Source organism: Eumetopias jubatus, unplaced genomic scaffold (genome assembly GCF_037043125.1).
Source record: "Eumetopias jubatus isolate StellerSeaLion01/CBP00866 unplaced genomic scaffold, mEumJub1_p1.0 scaffold_14, whole genome shotgun sequence".
Lineage (NCBI taxonomy): Eukaryota > Metazoa > Chordata > Mammalia > Carnivora > Otariidae > Eumetopias > Eumetopias jubatus.
In genome coordinates, this window is record NW_028274820.1 from 90,732,908 (window position 1) to 90,751,673 (window position 18,766).

Below are 18,766 nucleotides of genomic sequence, written 5' to 3' on the forward strand. Positions count from 1 at the left end.
ATCATTGGATTCTTAGAGATAATTAAAAAATCATTTCCCATTCTCTCCTAAGTTTTAATTTCAGGGGAATCCTGCAAATAGGCAAGGTTAGCTGTTATTTCCAAATAAGATAGGCAAAAAAGAAAAAAAAAATGTCAAGTTGAGAAAGAAAACAAAAGAGGACTTACCTCTGGGTCTGCTAGGCGCTGAGAGAGACCTACAACAAAGACGAGGTTTTTTTGTACAACACGTACACTAGCCAAATGTTTGCGGTTTTCTGATATTTTCTGTTTTCTCTCATTCTGTTTCTGTTTTTTCTCATTCTTTATCCTTTGCAATTCTTCCTGGGAGAGTGGTTTATAAACTGCTGGGTCTTCTGGATATGGCTTTAAGCACAAAACAAACATAGAAGTTAGCATTAAATAAGGAAAGAAATAAGCTATATGAAAACCAATTATTATTCTGGATGACAGGTATGTGGTTATTTGTTACATCTCCCTTTTCCTAAATCTTTTAATTGCTTAAAATATTTTTAATAAATTTAAGATAAAAGTTTTTAAAATACTTATTTTTTTAGAGCTTAGCACAGACACTTTTAACACTAAAACTTAAAACACCACCAAAGGGGCGTCTGGGTGGCTCAGTCGTTAAGCGTCTGCCTTCGGCCCAGGTCATGATCCCAGGGTCCTGGGATCGGGTCCCACATCAGGCTCCCTGCTCGGCAGGAAGCCTGCGTCTCCCTCTCCCACTCCCCCTGCTTGTGTTCCTGCTCTCGCTATCTCTCTCTCTGTCAAATAAATAAATAAAATCTTTAAAAAAAAAAAACCACCAAAGGTTCTATAATAAAAAAAAAAAATACAACCGTGGTAATTCCCTATAGTGTCTAGCAAAGTTGACAGGAAAGAAAGCTTCCAGGGTGCTGTGTAAGAGGCAAAGAGTATAACTTATCTCATCTAAACATAGGTTTATATATTATAATCCACAAATACTTAATGAAAACCTACTATGTGCTGGAAGATTAATGAAGTACTTATTCTTTAATTCACTGTCAATCTAAAAGGAATATAAATGGGCAAATAAACAACAATCCATAGATACTGTGGCTCAGGAGTTTGACTTTAGTTTCCAACACTTACTAGCCATGTGGACTTAAGCAAGTTAATGAAACTCTATGCCTCAGTATCCTCAATAGTAAGATGAAAATGATCTTAAAGTGTGAGGCATAACGGTAAAAGTAAAGTAACTCTCATAAAGCCATTATCATCATGAATAGCACACAGTAATCCCTCAATAAATACTAGCAATTACACTGCTGTAATTTTTTCCCCTTTCTTGTCCTTACAATATTGCTTTTATTCCTACTGCTAATGCCAGGGCTACTGGTGGCCTGAATAAGAGCTATGGAATCACACTGCCTGGCTTTAAATCTTGGCTCCTCTCTACTATCTGAGAGACCTTGGCCTTAAGTTATGTGAGTTGCCTGCCTCAGTCATCTCTCCTATAAAATAGGAATCACGGTACCTTATTAAGAGGGTTTCTGTAAGAGTTAGAAGAGATATACATTTATAAAGTGATTAAAACTGTGCCCTACACATAAGCATTCAATAAGTCACTTATTATTACTACTAATCAAAAAATAGGGACGCCTGGGTGGCTCAGTCGGCTAAATGTTCGACTCTTGATTTCAGCTCAGGTCATGATCTCAGGGTTGTGAAATCAAGCCCTACATCAGGCTCCATGCTGGGTGTAGAGCCTGCTTAAGATTCTCTCTCTCCCTGTGCCCCTCCCCGCCTAAAACATAAATAGTTAATAATAAATGAAAGATCATATCTAAGTGGATATGAAGAGATCCCAGAAACAGGAAATTGTATCTATCAGAATATAGGAGTAGGGACTAACAGAAATGATGTCATCAAGAAAAAAAGCAGGAACAAGGTAGAGTGGAGACAGTATTCAAAAGCCTGAAATCTTGCTATGCTTTTAACATAAAGGTACTTTCATCTTTTCATACATAAGTAAAACACAAAAATAAAAACCCTCGAATTTGTCAACACACTCAGATTAATGCTGAAGGCAATTAAGAAAGTGAGACTTCTCTTTTATGTTCCTCAGCTTCTACTGGTAGTATCATAAGGTCTCCAAAAATCCCATTCTTAAATATTCAGACATAACTCTTAGTGGTCCTAGAAGACACAAGCACCCATACCATTTGATTTCCACATTCAAAAATCTGAATAAAAATAATAAAATAAAAATCTGAATCTTCCAGCTAATTGGTCCTATTTGGCATACTGGAACTGACTTGTGAGTAGGAGGCATATAAAACAGCTGACTTGGTAACTCGTGTGACTTTTGCATGACCTGAAGTCTTTCTCCAGGATGAAATATGAAGCTAGAAATGCACATTTTAGGCACTCAATAAATATTTGCCAAATGAACGCCAAGCTACTCTCTAGAACAGAGAATTTAGCACGGTTAATTTTTCTTTTAAAAAAATCTTAACTTTTCAAGGCTCCAGAAAACGTTGGAAAAGCATGCACTCCATGACAGCTGCTCCAGCACACACACACACCACCAGAAACACCTACTCCACAAACCCAATGACACAACATTAATAAGCCAGTACAAAGAGATAAGCAAGGGAGAAAGACTAAAAACGGGAGACGAAAAATACATGTGGTTTACTTTTTGACTGAAACACGTATACTAAACTTAATTTTCTAGGAATATAGCGTCAAATGAAAAAGTACAAGTGGGAAATTTTTCTTTAAATATATTATTGTGTGTTATATATCAAACTAATGCAAAATATGGCACCTGTGGCATGTGGCAGTTTTAATGTGTAAAATATTTTTTTTATAAATTTTTTATTGTTATGTTAATCACCATATATTACATCATTAGTTTTTGGTGCAGTGTTCCATGATTCATTATTTGTTCATAACACCCAGTGCTCCATGCAGAACGTGCCCTCCTCAATACCCATCACCAGGCTAACCCATCCCCCTACCCCCCTCCCCTTAAAATATTTTTAATAGTGTTAATCTGACGATCAACTGACAAACCATTAATTATGATGATTTATAGTCTCTAGTGTAATCACTTACTTTTTTTCATGTGTGTAGTTATGGTCCCACTTTTATTTCTAATGTATCTTTTATGTTTTTTCTCTTTATTTTCCAATGAGACTTGCCAAGAGTTTATTTTATTGTCTTTCAGAGAACCAGCTCTAACTTTTATTGAAATGCTACTTTTTTTCTATTTCACCAAATTCTGCTTAATCCCTGCTTCCACTGTCACAATGTTTACTATTCTTTTTTGGTTTCTTAACCTAGAAATAAGCTAATTTATTTTTTGTTCTTTGTTTTCCAATAAATGCATGCACAGCCTTAACTTTTCCTCCTCCTAGAAGCAATGAAAAATACTATATAAAGTTTTGTTTTTTAACCAATATCTTAGAAACAGTAATGATCTGCAGTGGGGAAGTCCCAAGCCAACTTCTATATAAAAGTCAAAATCCAGAGAGTAAGTGTAAATCTGTGTAACAACAAATGGGAAGGGAGGGTCAGCATTCAAAGCCCAGGGCTAGCCCAAGGTGAAGAGTCTTTGGGGAACTCAACCCCATGTTAAGCTGAGACCCAGCCCGTCCCCCAAAAGACTCTTTCAGTCTCAGGATAAGAACAAACTACAGACAGGTCAGAACAAGAAAAATGGGGATAGAAGAAAAACATCCTGAAGAAGTTGCTGAAACCAACCTTCCGGAAAATTTGCATCCTAGGGACCTTAGAACTTTATACTTGGCCCCACCAGCGCCCATTATGCTTGAGGCACCTCTAACAGCATTGTTTATAGGATCCAGCAGAAGACAAATGAAAGTTTCTCTAGAGGAGGGCAAAAATACCTTAGGCCCTGGACAACTCTACAAATAATTCAGGGACAACAACCAAGAAGCAGGCATAGATATAACCAAGCACACAAAGAAATAAAACAACATGAACAACCAGTAGAAACATTCCTCACAGACTTTAGCTACTGGAATTATCTGATACAGATTTAAAAACAATAATGCTTATCTGTTTAAACAAATATATGATCTGCTGCCAAAAAAACAAAACAAAACACCAAACATGTTGGGTGTAGAGATTATAAATAAATTAAAAAAAAACAACAAAGTTTTATATTAATTTGTACAAAGTTGTGTGCATGTACAAGCACACATGCTTGCTAATCGTGTTATTCAATTTTCCATTTCCTGGGATGCCCAGGTCTCTCAGTATCTGCCTTCAGCTCAGGTCATGATCCCAGGGTCCTGGGATCGAGTCCCACATCGGGCTCCTTGCTCAGTAGGGAGCCTGCTTCTCCCTCTGCTTGCCGCTCTCCCTGCTTGTGCTCTCTCTGACAAATAAATAAAATCTTCAAAAAAATTTTTTTTTCCATTTCCTTTTTTTGGGTCTATTTCATCTATCAAACTCTAAAATATAGAAGTTAGAATTCTCTCCATTATGGATATGGATACAGTTTCTCCTGGTATTTGTATCAGCTCAATATACTTCAAAGAGCTACTGTTAAGTAAATAAAATTCCATGACTCTATGGACACTTAGCAATTAAAAAATTCCTCTTTTCCCTTTTAAAATGTGTTTGATCTTAAATTTGATTATGACTAATACCAGTACTATTATACCTTCTTTCCTATGATTTCCGTAGTTTCACTGATAATTTTCTGTATATGTTTCTAGTCAAACAGTTCTACAAGGTTTACTGGGGAAAAGAATAATCTCTCATTTTCTTCTTTCCCTGAACCAGTTGCCTCTCCCTGGAAATAATCCTGTTAGACTCTTTTAGATCATTATTTTGTCATTTACTATCACATCATTAAATAAGATGCTTGTATGGCTACCTCTTGCTTTTTCAGTTCTACATATTATCACATCATACAAATTGACAATATAGGTTTCTTTCACCCAGGCTAACCATACATCCCAAGTCTACTTTCTAACCTTCCACCCTAATTTTGGTTAGGTCAACATTCACAATTACATTATTATAAAGTTCAAATGTTACTTATACATTTCTACCTTCAGCCGTGACAGAGGAGATAGTAACAGACCAGGCCTACTAGCATAAACAACTAGAAAACAAGACAAAATATATGAAAGAACTGTTTTCAGACATCAAACAATATAGGTAATGAACAGCAAATCCGTGACTACTGAGAAAAAAGAAATGAGACAGGTGAAAACCATGAGTGAAAACCATCCTAGCTTTCTGCTCTGCCAGCACTTACTGGACGCTGGCTGGGTCCAACAATCACACTGAGCAGAGAGGAAAGTGATCAAAACCTGAAGAGGCTGAGGCAACTGAAATTTATGGGGCAAAATATCACAAAGCAGGAACTAGTCCAAAAAGAATTCCAGAAATCTACATAGAGGAATCCTGTTGATAGCCAGTTCCCATAGGCAGCTCTCCAATAAAGACACTCTGATAGAGTCCAGGTCAATAATGAATTTGGGGAGGAAATAAAAAAGAAGTAATACCAATCACATGTAAACTTTTTCAGAATACAGAGGACAAGGAAACATTTCCTAACCCATTTTATGAAGCGAGTATTAGTTTGATACCAAATCTAAAAACAATATAAATAAAATAAAATAAATTAAATAAAAAAACAAGATAAAAACCTCTCATGACACAGACATAAAAATCTTTCTGAAAACATTAGCAAATTGAAAAGAAAAAGGGTAATTTATCATCATCAAATGAGGTTTATCCTTGGAAGGGAAGGTTGATTCAAAAATCAATCAACCTAAATCACCATTTCAACAAAATGAAGGAGAAAACACATGATGATTTCAAAAGAAACAGAAAAGGCATTTGACAAAATGCAACACCCACTCGTGATAAAAACTCTCAGTAAGCAAAGAAAACGTCCTCAACCTGATAAAAAACCATCTACAAAAAACACAGCCAGGAACATACTTATTGTGAAATAATGCTTCCCACTGAAATTGGGAACAAAGATAATTGTTCTTAGCACTTTATTCCAATGCTCTACTGGAGCGCTTACCCAGTGCGATAAGGCAAGAAAAATAATTTAAAAACATAAAGGTTGGAAAAGAAGTAAAACTGTCTTTATTCACAGAAGACATGATCATCTATGTAGAAAAGCCTAAGTAATCTATTTAACAAAATCAATTATTCTCTGTATGAACTGGAAAATGGAATTTTTAAAATATCATTATGTTGAAGCTCAGAAAACATAAAAGTTACAGATAAATATATAACAAAACATGCTATACTACTCCATATGCTGAAAACTACAGAACATGGTTTTATAAATGTTTAAAACCTAGAAAACTGGAAAGATAAACCTTATTTATGAACGAGATGAGCCACCATTTTCAAGATGTCATTTTTCCTCAAACTGACCTGTTTATTCAAGTTCAATCAAAAGCCCAGTAGGTTTTTTGTACAAAATTACAAACTAATTAAAAACCTTATGTGGAAATGCTAAGGTCTTAGATACCCAAAATAAATTCTATAAAGAATAACAAAGTTGAAAGGTTTATCATACCTGATTTGAAGACTTAGAGTAATCAAGACAGTATGGTATTGGCATAAGGATAGAAACAATTGTCTGTGGATGACAGAAATGAACTTACACATTTATGAGCAACGGATTTTAAGAAAGAGTTCAAAACCATTCAGTACTGAAGAGAGAGTCTTTTCTACAAATGATGCTGTAACAATATATGTGTATGGGGGGGGGAATCTCAACCCCTACAACATATCTGAGCCATGGCAGCATAATATGATTACTTTACTTTTCTTGTACAGCTTTTTGTTTCCCCTAGAGTTAACCGTCTGATTAGATTCAACCATCAAATCTCCTCCAAATGTTGAAATGGCCTCACAACACAATTCTCTTTTAAAACACCAAGTTTCTCTCAATTTTATCTTTTTGTAGAGACCTTCTCTTGCAACTTTCTGGTCTGCCATATTCTGTACTGGCTGCCCTCTTTCCCGCCATCTCAGGATCCCACTGCATCGCTCCGGTACTTGGTCACCTCTGTCCTTTATCCCATGTACTTGGTCACCTCTGTCCTTTATCCCATGTATTCTCTTTTCTTCATTCCTTCATGGGAGGGGCATATTCTGCAGTAGATTCCTGAGAGAGAATGCACGGAAGATTAAAAAAAAAAAAAAATTCGAGATCTTTCACGTCTGAAAAGGTCTTTTCATGTACCTTCACACTTAACAGGAAGATATGGAGTTCCAGGATGAAAATAAATTTCCTTCAGAAATATCTTCAGTCTTCAAGTCTTGCTTTTGAGAATTCTGAAATGATTCCGATGCCTGATCTTCATTTGTAGCCTACTTTTTTCCTCTTTGGAAGCTTACAGAACTTCTTTGTTTTCAGTTTTCTGTTTAAAAATAGTTTGTGCCTGGCACTCAATAGGCCTTTTTAATCTGGAAATATATCCTTTGGTCTTGGGAATATTCTTCAATCATATTTCTGAAATAACTTTCCTTCTATATTACTGTGGTCTATTTCTAGAACACTAACTTATTTAGCATTTGACCTCCTGGATTGATCCTCATAGTTATCTCTTCTCTCAAATAAGAATATTTATCAAATAAGAATATCTCCTTTGTCTTTTTGCACTACTTTTTAAGAAATTTTCTCAAATTCGTCTCCCAACTCTTTTGTTGTTATTTCTGCTATATTTTAATTATTAGTAACAGTGTTTATCCTTCACTGAATCTTTTTTAGACTATCCTGTTCTTGTTTCATGAATGCAATATCCTCTGTTACTTCTGAGATGAAAATAACAGTAACTTTGTCAGAGTTTTCGTCTCTTTGGCCAGTCTGGCTTCCACGTGAGTCAATACCGTATGATGCTACATCAGTATACGACCTGTGTTCCCACATCTGCTGTTTCCACCAGGTATTTTTCTCAGAAATGCTGCACTAAAAGAACATACAAAGACAATCTAAGGAATGACCAGGTAGCCTATGCCTTAGTTTAGGGAAACACGGAAGGTCTTTCTGATCCTTTTAGGCATGGCAACTAGGACCAAAGAGAAACATTAAACTTTCTTGGTTTGTAAAACCTGCCCACCTCTCTGCTTCTCAAAATACTAAAGCAAAGAGGCCGTTTACATAAACAAGCAGATTTCATTTGTGCACCCAAATCAGGGCTTGCTTCAACCAACTCCCCACCTGCATCTCCAAGTTTACTTAAATCATCTTGATTTGCCATTTCACAGAGTGGCCTCTGCAGGCCATCTTCAGCAGGGCTGGGCTATGTGTAAATGGCTTCGTGGTCTTCTCCAGGCATCGGGCAACACTTGAGGTCTTCCTGCGTTAACACAATCACTGAGGCTGGTCTCCAGAGATGTAAAGACTTAGTCAGGGACTAAGACAGGCAGCTTCATAACTACATGTGCTAAGTGTGCTCAGCACACTCTCTGGCAAAGCTAAGCCAAGACTCTGTGGTCAGCACCGTCTACTGTCCGTGACCCACTCCAGCCATGAGACAAGCAGGAGCAAGGTCAAATAGTCACAGACCAAGCAGAAGGTTATAGTTAAAACAAAAATAATCCTCCTGGTCTGACTTAACAGTAAAGACCACAGCTAAAGATTATAACTTAGAAACCCTGAAGGAGGTCGTCTCAAAATTATTTAATATGGATTTTTTTTCCCTATAAATGTTGGAGAACTTTGATGCCCATCCTTAGACAATCTCTCATCTTTTCTATTGACCCTCTCTTGTGATCTCATCCAGTATTACTTTATAAATACATTCTATATGCTAACTCTCAAACTTATATTTCCATACCAGAACCAAATTTGAATATTCACCTAACCAATTTCTCCATTTAGATTTCTAATAGGAATCTCAAACTTAACATGTCTAAAGCTGAGTTCCTGATCTTCTCAAAAACCTGTCCCTACTGAGGTCTTCCCCATCTCAGTCAATGGCCATTCTTTACTTCCCTTACACACTCACCAACTCTTCTACTTGTCCTGTATAGTGGATATTAAACCTTATGAATCTTTTTATGTCTGGAAAATATTTTATTATGCTTTTACATGTGAATGAAATTGAGAATTCCTCAAGTCATTTACCCTCAAAAATTTGGAAAAACAAATTTCTCAATTATTTTCTCTTTTCCATCATTATAAAACAAAAACACCAGTATCAGTTTTATTCTTGTTCCTCTGTAGTCTATGCATTTTCCTCCCATAAGCTTTGAGAACTTTGTCTTTATTCTAGATATTCTAAAATTTTACAATTCTATTAATAGATGTTGATATTTTTCAGTCATCTTGTCTCCTACTCACACAGCCCTTCTAAGGACAACTGCTTTTCACAAGAAATTTCCTTCTAGTGGTTCTTTATTCCTTCCCATCCATTCTTATTTCACTGCTTCTGTAACTTCTCTTAGCAGATTAGAACCAGATCTTTTATGCTGCTTAACTTCTCTTTCATGCTTTTTAAAAATCTTTTTGTACTATATGATGCAAAAAAAAAAAATACTCAGCAAAATCTTCCAAGTTATTAATTTGTTCTTAAACTTTGTTCATTCGTTCTTCAGCCCACCCATAAGATTATTCATTTGCAAGATCTCTAATCTGCTCTTTAAAAAATATTCCTTCTATATAGATATGCCATTCTCTTTTATTTGTTTGAGAAGCACCAATGACCCTTTTAAATGTTTCTGTTTGCTTACTTTTGTTAGGTTCTTTTATTTACTGATTTTTGGTACTGATGTTGGTATTCCTGAAATGTCTGTTAATTCTTGGTTCTTACACATTTTTACATGTAAGAACTCTGTCAACCAGCCTATAAATGCTATTTCTGTTTACTGCAGGATGCTCTTTTATGACTGCAAGGAGGACAAGTATCTCCATTCACCTTAAGGCTCTGACCCAAATTTATAATCAGTGTTCCAGCTAGAGAGCATCTGTCTCTGCTACATGGCATAAAAGTTAGGCTGAACCCATATCTTGCTCCAATGCAACCCTCAGGAAACCACACGGATACTTTCCTTAGGATCTTTTTTAAAAGCACCACTACTCTTATCTTTTCTCAGCAGCCTTATCCTGAGTATGTCTGAGCTAATGCTTCTTTCTTTAAATTGATCCCAATGGCCTACTGTTTTTCCGATTCTTCATACTTGCTTATCCTCCCAGAAAGGCACACTTTTATTGATAACCAGCTCTGCTAAAATTATTTTGCTTTATCCTTAAAACTTTTCTACTTTTTTCTCTACTTTCTAAGAATTTAAAGTGATTCTAGGTAATCCCCTAAAAGTGAACTGAATTTTTCTGCCATTTCCTCAAATAATAGATTTTTCTCTAATGACTATTTAACAAGTAGTCTTTTTATTAAGATTTCATAGCACACCCAAAGAAAAAAAGAGATAAACTTAAGAAGTCAAAAGACTTCACAAGCTTTATAGTCTCGGGCTATACTAAAAATTACCACTTTCAACAGAACAGTTCAATACAATTGTCTTCTTTTTTTTTTTTAAAGATTTTATTTTATTCATTTGACAGAGAGAGACACAGCTAGAGAGGAAACACAAGCAGGGGGAGTGGGAGAGGGAGAAGCAGGCTTCCCGCTGAGCAGGGAGCCCGATGTGGGGCTAGATCCCAGGACTCTGGGATCATGACCTGAGCTGAAGGCAGACACTTAACGACTGAGCCACCCAGGCACCCCAATACAATTGTCTTCTTATGGAATGACCAGGAACCACTTTTTAAAATATGACTGAATGCTTAAAATCCACTAACACAAATTTATTACAAATCTTGACCAAAGTTAATATTAAGGTTTTCATTTGCTTTTCATTCACATCCCTAAAATACATTAACTATACAAAAAGATATACTATATATACATTATAAATATCTATTACATGTTATATATACTACATATATATACTGTATATAAACTCCAACACTTAATTAGAGCTAACCTTTTTTCATTCATGTAATATATATTACATGCCCACTAGATTAAAAAAACAACTGGATAATGCATTGCCTTCTGAGATATAATCTCTCTGGTAAGGAAATTGAGAGATAAATATTCTAGGTATCTAAAACACATTCTGCTTTCTCAAAATTTGTAGTAATGAATATAAGAGCTCTTTGAAACGGGTAAACAGAAAAGTTTAAACCATACCGACAGACACTGAAAAGCAAAGGCAAAAAAAAAAAAAATAGATATTTACATTAGCCCCTAGATCACAAATAAAGTCCTTCAAAACAGAAATGCAGCAATCCCACTCATTCTAAGCCACTCACTATACTGTAACTGTTGTGCCTGATTATTTAAACAAGACCCAGGAATATTAAAAATCATAGAACTATTTAGAGCTAGAATAGACTCAAAAGATTTATATTTGAATCCCAAACCTACTACCCACTAGCTGATGCCTGTGGACAAGTTACTTGAAAGGCCTAGTTTCAATGTACATTGGGGATAGCATTACAGCCTAGAGTTGTAAAGACTCAACAAATGAGTAACCATTACCTTCTGAAGCAGCATTTCCGTCATTTTAACACATGACCTCTTTTAGTAAATGTCAAAACTTTTTCCCTATTTTGTACTAGAAAATTAAAGTGAATTTCCTCCCAGCTGAATGTGTTTTTCCAATTTCATATCATCCTATCTAAATCCACAGCCTCTCTACTCCTATTTCTCTTAAATATCCAGCACCACTGATCTTGTGAATCTCTCCAGATAAGAAAGCTAAAGGTTAACCAGAGAGATTATATGACTTTTCCAAGGTCATATAGTGTCTTTCTACTTATTACCTTAAAAATATAATGCTACACATAAAATCACCTGAGGTTTGTAGATTCTTTTAAATCTACTTACTCATATGCATGGGGCAAAAAAACTGTACACAAAGTTACTTTGGAGTATTTACCTTTCTACATGCAGGACAAAGCCCATTTTCATCAGTGCGAATTCGATGCCAACAAAATCGGCAAATCTGATAGCCACAGGTGCAGGGAAAAAAGTTGATATCATCTATCTCCAAGGGCTCCATGCAAAGAGGACATTCCACAGGGTCTTCCTTCGCATCAGGACTGCGAGACATCTTCACGTTTATTAAACAGCAGCAAAAGTTTATAATAACTTAAGGGAGAAGGAAGTTCAGCACTGAGAACTAAACTGTAGAACTTCAAAGACCTGCATGAGAAGAAACAAAGTATACTGTTTACTACTGGGGAAAAAATGGCATTTTAACCACCAGGAACCATATTAACAAAAAATTTGTAAAACATTAATCAAACAAATTTTGCTATCATCTCAGATGAGATTTCAGAATAGAATTCTGAAGTTGTTTTGAATGTCAAAATAAAAAGTCTAGCATTACTAATCTTTTGGATTCAAGAGAAAGACAAAAGAACTTCCGCCTTTCTACATAAAACATTTAATACTAACCTAGCACCTAATCATAGCACATTTTAGGGAAATAAATAACATACAGCCTTAAAACACACTCTACACTGTCTTATCTTTGACCTAAAAGCTAGTAATGCTGCCATATAACTAAAGGAGTTTTACAGAATTCTAAAATGTGTCAGAAAATAAATGTGTTGACAAAATAAACCTAAAGAAATAGAAAAGGCTTCAGTCATCTATAATTACATGTTAATATCAAACCTTTACCACAGAAAGACTAGAACTGAAAAAATATGCCACAGAACCCAACGGTTTACAATCAAATACGTATTATTATGCCAATGAAAACTTCTGGTAAAATAAGCACATATAAAACAAAAAACTATTTCTATGGTAATGGTACAAAATCCTACACAAAAAAGGAAGGGGGAAGAAACCAAAAAGATTCCATACTCCAAAGTGTTTTGAAAAATTAAATAATTTATCATTTTAGATTATGGGGAGTTGAAAATCTTTATGTAACAATTTAGAAAAGTCAATGGTAAATTAAAACATTAAGTTGAAATCACTATTTTAGCCTCCAAAATATAAGTCAATGCAATCTCTATCAAAATAACAGGTGTTTGTTTTCTTTTTAACATAATTCAACAAACTTATCCTAAAGTTTACAAGAAAGAGTAAATGCATACAAACTGCTTTAAAACTTCTAGGAGGGAAATGTGGGAATCTGTGCTATCAGATACTGAACTGTTACAAAGCTAGAGTAATTTTAAATTTGACATGGGTACAAAAATAGACAAAAGATTAAAAAACCTAAATACTCTAGAAACAGAACCATGAATTTATGAGATTTTAATATTTAGTAACAGTGACATTCATAAATCAATATGGTAAGGACAGACCAGTTTATAAGCAATAATAAAATTCTGGTCTATCTACTTTAAAGACAGATCTACATAGAAAGATATGGTCAACTTAGTAATGTGGAAAGAAGAAAACACAAAATTAAAGGCAAGCAACAGAGTAAAGGATATATTCACTATATATAATGAAGAATTAGGGTCCAGAGTATATCAACAAATCTCACAAAGCAATTTTTAAAAAGGCAATTAAGTCAAACAAAAAGAACAGAAGACAATAAGTAATTCACAGAATTACAAATAATTACAACATATGAAAAGATGATCAACCTCTCTGGTTAGTAAATAGTTGAGAGCGTATTTTCCGCATAAGCCTATCAAAGAAGTTAGTCTCCCCAGAAAGTAAAGATTATCAATGATCTAAGTTCCTCTTTCAGAGAAAATGAGAGCAGAAAAAGTACCTTGCCTTAAGTTGCCCGGCTCTTAAGTGGTGCAGCCTGGATTCATTCCAGCAAGTCTTAGCCCCTGAATCTGTGCTGTTAACCATGCCTTTATACCACTTTAGAATCTATCCCACATAAGCACACAGGTGGACCAAGTATTTTGCTCTTTTTCGCAGCACTGTTCCTAGAGCAGAAAACTGCAAAGTAACTGTCCATCAGTTGGGAAATCATTAACTAAATAATGATATAGCCATAAACTGGATGTCTTGAATCAAAAGATGTCTATTATATAGTTGTTGGGTTTTTGGTTTTGGTTTGTCTTTTTAAAGCAAGCTGGAGGGCGCCTGGGTGGCTAAGTCAGTTAAGCATCTGATTCTTGATTTTGTCTCAGGTTGTCATCTCCAGGTCGTGGGATCCAGCCCTGCAATGGGCTCCCCAATTAGTGCGGAGTCTGCTTGGCCCTCTCCCTCTGCTCCTCCCCCACACCCACCACTTGTGCTCTTCTCTTTCAAATAAATAAATAAGTAAAATCTTAAAAATATATTAAAGATTAAAAAATAAATCAAGCTGGAGATGCTGGGTGGCTCAATTGGTTAAGCATCTGCCTTCAGCTCAGGTCAGGTCAGCTCCCAGGGTCCTGGGATCGAGTCCCGCATCAGGTTCCCTGCTCAGTGGGGGGCCTGCTTCTCCCTCTTCCACTCTCCCTGCTTGTGTTCCCTCTCTCACTGTGTCTCTCTCTGTCAAATAAATAAATCTTTAAAAATCAATCAATCAAGCTGGAGACTAATATAGACAATTATTTCCACATAAATATATATACCCTGTATGTATATATATTTGATTTGTTTCTCTAAGAAAATAAAGCACATAAAAGGTTATACACCAAAATGTTACCTTATCAAAAAAGACAAATGGAGGTTAAGTAGATTTTATTTTTCAAATTAATTTTTTTTCAAAATTTTATTTTAGAAAAATCTGTATTATCTGATTTGTTACAAAATATTCTTTTTGTATTTCAAACGGCAAATCCTATGAATTATTTTCATCTTTTGAAAATTAAGTTAAATCTTTTTTTTTTTAAGATTTAATTTATTTATTATGTCAGAGAGTGAGCACAAGCAGGGAGAGTGGCAGGCAGAGGGAAAAGCAGGCTCCCTGCTGAGCCAGGAGCCCAATGCAGAACTCGATCCCAGAACCCTGGGATCATGACCCGAGCCGAAGGCAGACGCTTTAACCAACTGAGCCACCCAGGTGTCCCATAAATCTGACTTTTAATAATTAGGAGAAAAATAAAGTATCTTCCTATTAGACGCTACAATTACTTCAAAATAAATTTTTTTAAAGACATGGTATATGTATTTATAAACAATTCCAGAATCCCAGTTTGCAGACCCAATTTTGCTACTATCAGTTTTTTCATATATAAAATTAGTTTATTCATATATTAAAATTAGAGATGATTTCTAATAGCTCCTCCAACTTGAATATCCCAGACTATACCTGCAGGAAAAACAGACTCATAGTCTCCACCAACATGAAACTAATTGAGAGGTGCTATCTACACTTCTAATGTACTTTTTTTTTTTAAGATTTTTATTTATTTATTGAGAGAAAGAGAGAATGGTAGAGAGCATGAGAGAGAGGAAGGTCAGAGGGAGAAGCAGACTCCCTGCTGAGCAGGGAGCCCGATGCGGGACTCGATCCAGGGACTCCAGGATCATGACCTGAGCCGAAGGCAGTCGCTTAACCAACTGAGCCACCCAGGCGCCCCTCTAATGTACTTTTGATTGCATGATATTACTTCCACAACCAATAGCTTACTTGAGTTCTAGTGAGGTAATTTATGGGATGCTGGGAGGTAAACAGTTGGGATTTATGAATTGAAAAGCTTTCCAAAAAGTAAATTACCATAAATAAAAGATGACATATTGAATTTTTGCTTTTTGATTGCTTGTTTTTTAAAAAAAAAATTTTTAAGATTTTATTTATTAGAGAGAGAGAGAGAGCACGCACACAAGCAGAGGGAGGAGTAGAGGGAGAGGGAGAAGCAGACTCCCCGCTGAGCAGAGAGCAGGACATGATGCTCCATCCCAGGACCCTGGGATCATGACCTGAGCCAAAGGCAGACACTTAACCAACTGAGCCACCCAGGTGCCCCTAAAAAAAATTTTTTTTAAAAGATTTTATTTATTTACTTGACACAGAGAGAGAGAGAGAGAGAGAGAGCACAAGCAGGGGGAGTTGCAGGCAGAGGAAGAGGGAGAAGCAGGCTCCCCGCTGAGCAAGGAGCCCAATGTAGGACTCGATCTCAGACCCTGGGATCATGACCCGAGCCGAACGCAGACACTTAACCGATTGAGCAACCCAGGGGCCCTTAAAAAAATGTTTAAAGGGTCTGCAGGAGTATGTATTTTCCAGTTTAGAGGGAGGAAAGGAAACAAAACAGCAAGAAGTCCCTTAAGATGGTTAAAACAAGTGCGAGGGCATTTTGTACACTTCTAGTACCATGGAGAGATGCCATGCAAGCCTGTTGTCAAAGTAATCACAGAACTGGTAAAATGTAGGAGAGAAGTCTAATGTGGTAGAACACTGGAATACAAAGTAAAAGAGCGGATTTCTGCCTCATCCCTCCACTAAATAGCTATATGATCTTGGTTAAGACACTCAAAAGCTGTAGGACTCAATTTATTCATCTGAAAAATGCTAGGACATGCAAAATTAAATGAAAATTCAAGTATAGAGAAATTTCCTTTATGTAACACCACTGAACTGAGCTTTAAAATAAGCTTTGAAATAAACTCTCTCCTCTCCAAATACCTTAGCCCAAATTTTCATTTAAGAATAATTTTATTTCAGGGCGCCTGGGTGGCTCAGTTGGTTGGGCGACTGCCTTCGGCTCAGGTCATGATCCTGGAGTCCCGGGATCGAGTCCCACATCGGGCTCCCTGCTCAGCAGGGAGTCTGCTTCTCCCTCTGACCCTCTTCCCTCTCATGCTCTCTATCTCTCATTCTCTCTCTCTCTCTCAAATAAATAAATAAATAAATCTTTAAAAAAATATTTAATAAAAAAAGAATAATTTTATTTCATAAATATTAATATTTATATTAAAATTATATATTGTATGTTCTATAAATATTTAATATACTATAAATATTTAGTCTATTAAAATAAAAATAAAATGAGTTAAAACAATAAGATTTATAAAGGTATAAGACACAGAAAGATGTTTTTAGATGAAAAAGGTAAGTCAAGTCAACGACTTCCTGGAGGAGGTGTGGGGGTTCTTAGGACAGAAGTGATTAGTTTCTGATTCAGTAATTAATTTTGAAAAAAAAAAGTTCATTTTCACATACACTATCTAATTCTCACAGTGACTTGGTAAGAACACATTACCCCCTTTATAAAAGGTGAAACTGAGACTATGTGGTAAACCTGGCTCTAAGGGTTAAAACATACAATTCAAAAGTAAGACCACCAACTTCAGAACCCAAGCCCTTTCCAGCATGGTAAGACAGAAATTATGATCACTGAAGTCACAGCTGCATATATTTGTGTATGAAATGTGCATTTCCAAAAAGTGAAAATGATGTTACTTTTTCAAAAAAGTCAATACTACAGAAAATCTCTACATTATCCAAGTTCTTATTCTCTAGATCAACTGAAACTAATACCACAACACAGTATAAATTGACATAAATATAATGCTCTTGAAACACCAAAGAGTAGTGATGAAGTACACAAAATAAAAATACCGTACTCAAAACCATGCTCAAAAATCACTCATAAAGTGCTGCATACATGTTTTTGTGCTTAGGACCCTGTTCAAAAAATCTGTATAAAAATATACTGTAAAATGTAAAGTACTGTAGCCACTGTGGAAAACAGTTTGGTGGTTCCTCAAAAAGTTAAATATAGAATTAGCATATGATCCACTTCTGGATATATACCCAAAAAACTCAAAGCAGGGACTTGAACAGATACTTGTACAGCAATGTTCACAGCAGCATTATTCACAACAGCTGAAGATGGAAACAACCCAAGTGTCCATCAGATGAATGGAAAATGTAGTGTACACATAGAATATATTAGGCCATAAAAAGAATAAAATTCTGATACATGCTACAATGTGGATGAACCTTGAAAACATTGTACTAAGTGAGATAAGGCAGTCACAAAAAGACAAGTATCATATGATTCCACTGATATGAGGTATCTAGAATAGGCAAATTCACTGACATAGAAAGGAGAGTAGAGGTAACTGGGGGTTGGGGAGAGGGAGAATGGGGAGTTACTGCTTAATGGATATAGAGTCTCTGGTTGGGATGGTAAAAAAGGTTTTAGAAATAGAAAGCGGTGATGGGGGGGCGCCTGGGTGGCTCAGTTGGTTAAACCGCTGCCTTCAGCTCAGGCCATGATCCCAGGGTCCTGGGATCGAGCCCCACATCGGGCTCCCTGCTCATGCAGGAAGCCTGCTTCTCCCTCTGCCTGCCACTCCCCCTGCTTGTGCTCTCTCTCTCTCTCTCTCTCGCTGTGTGTCAAATAAATAAATAAAATCTTTAAAAAAAAAAAAAACTGGTGATGGTTACACAACACAGTGAATGTACTTAATGCCACTGAATTGTACCCTTAAAAATACTTAAAATGACAAATTTGGGGTTAGATATATTTTATAATAAAAAATCAATAAAAGAAAAATATACACTATACACACTTAAATGGGGTATAAACAGCACTTTTGAGAAAATTTTTCAAGTATCTGGTTCCTTACTTAAAGTCATTAATCCTTTAATTTTTTGCCAATCTCACAGCTGATTTTGTGATAAGGTAAATGTGTATATGATGCAACTCCACTGCATTGCAATTTATACTGCTGGATATACTACACAACCAAAATATATTGTAACAACACGTAACAGAAAGCTACTTACAGATGTGAAATATGTACACACACAGACTTTGAAGGGTATCCAGAATAGCATCTTAAGTGTCCATAAAAACCATATACTCAATATATATACATAGAACTATACACTAACATTTCTTAAAACCTTTA

The 18,766-nt window shown here is 35.8% G+C and overlaps 1 protein-coding gene across 6 annotated transcripts in view; it reads right to left on the bottom strand.

The window, feature by feature from the left end:
• The window catches only part of CNOT4 (CCR4-NOT transcription complex subunit 4), a 144,966-nt gene that overhangs the window by 69,655 nt on the left and 56,545 nt on the right, over positions 1-18,766 (bottom strand). For all 6 annotated transcript variants that reach the window (XM_028106273.2, XM_028106271.2, XM_028106272.2 and 3 more), the window contains exons 2-3: positions 11,928-12,193; positions 168-365 (exon numbers count right to left, since the gene is read on the bottom strand). In XM_028106273.2, coding sequence (XP_027962074.1) covers positions 168-365; positions 11,928-12,101 — 372 coding nt within the window. In that variant the 5' untranslated portion in view covers positions 12,102-12,193. The remainder of the gene's footprint in view (positions 1-167; positions 366-11,927; positions 12,194-18,766) is intronic.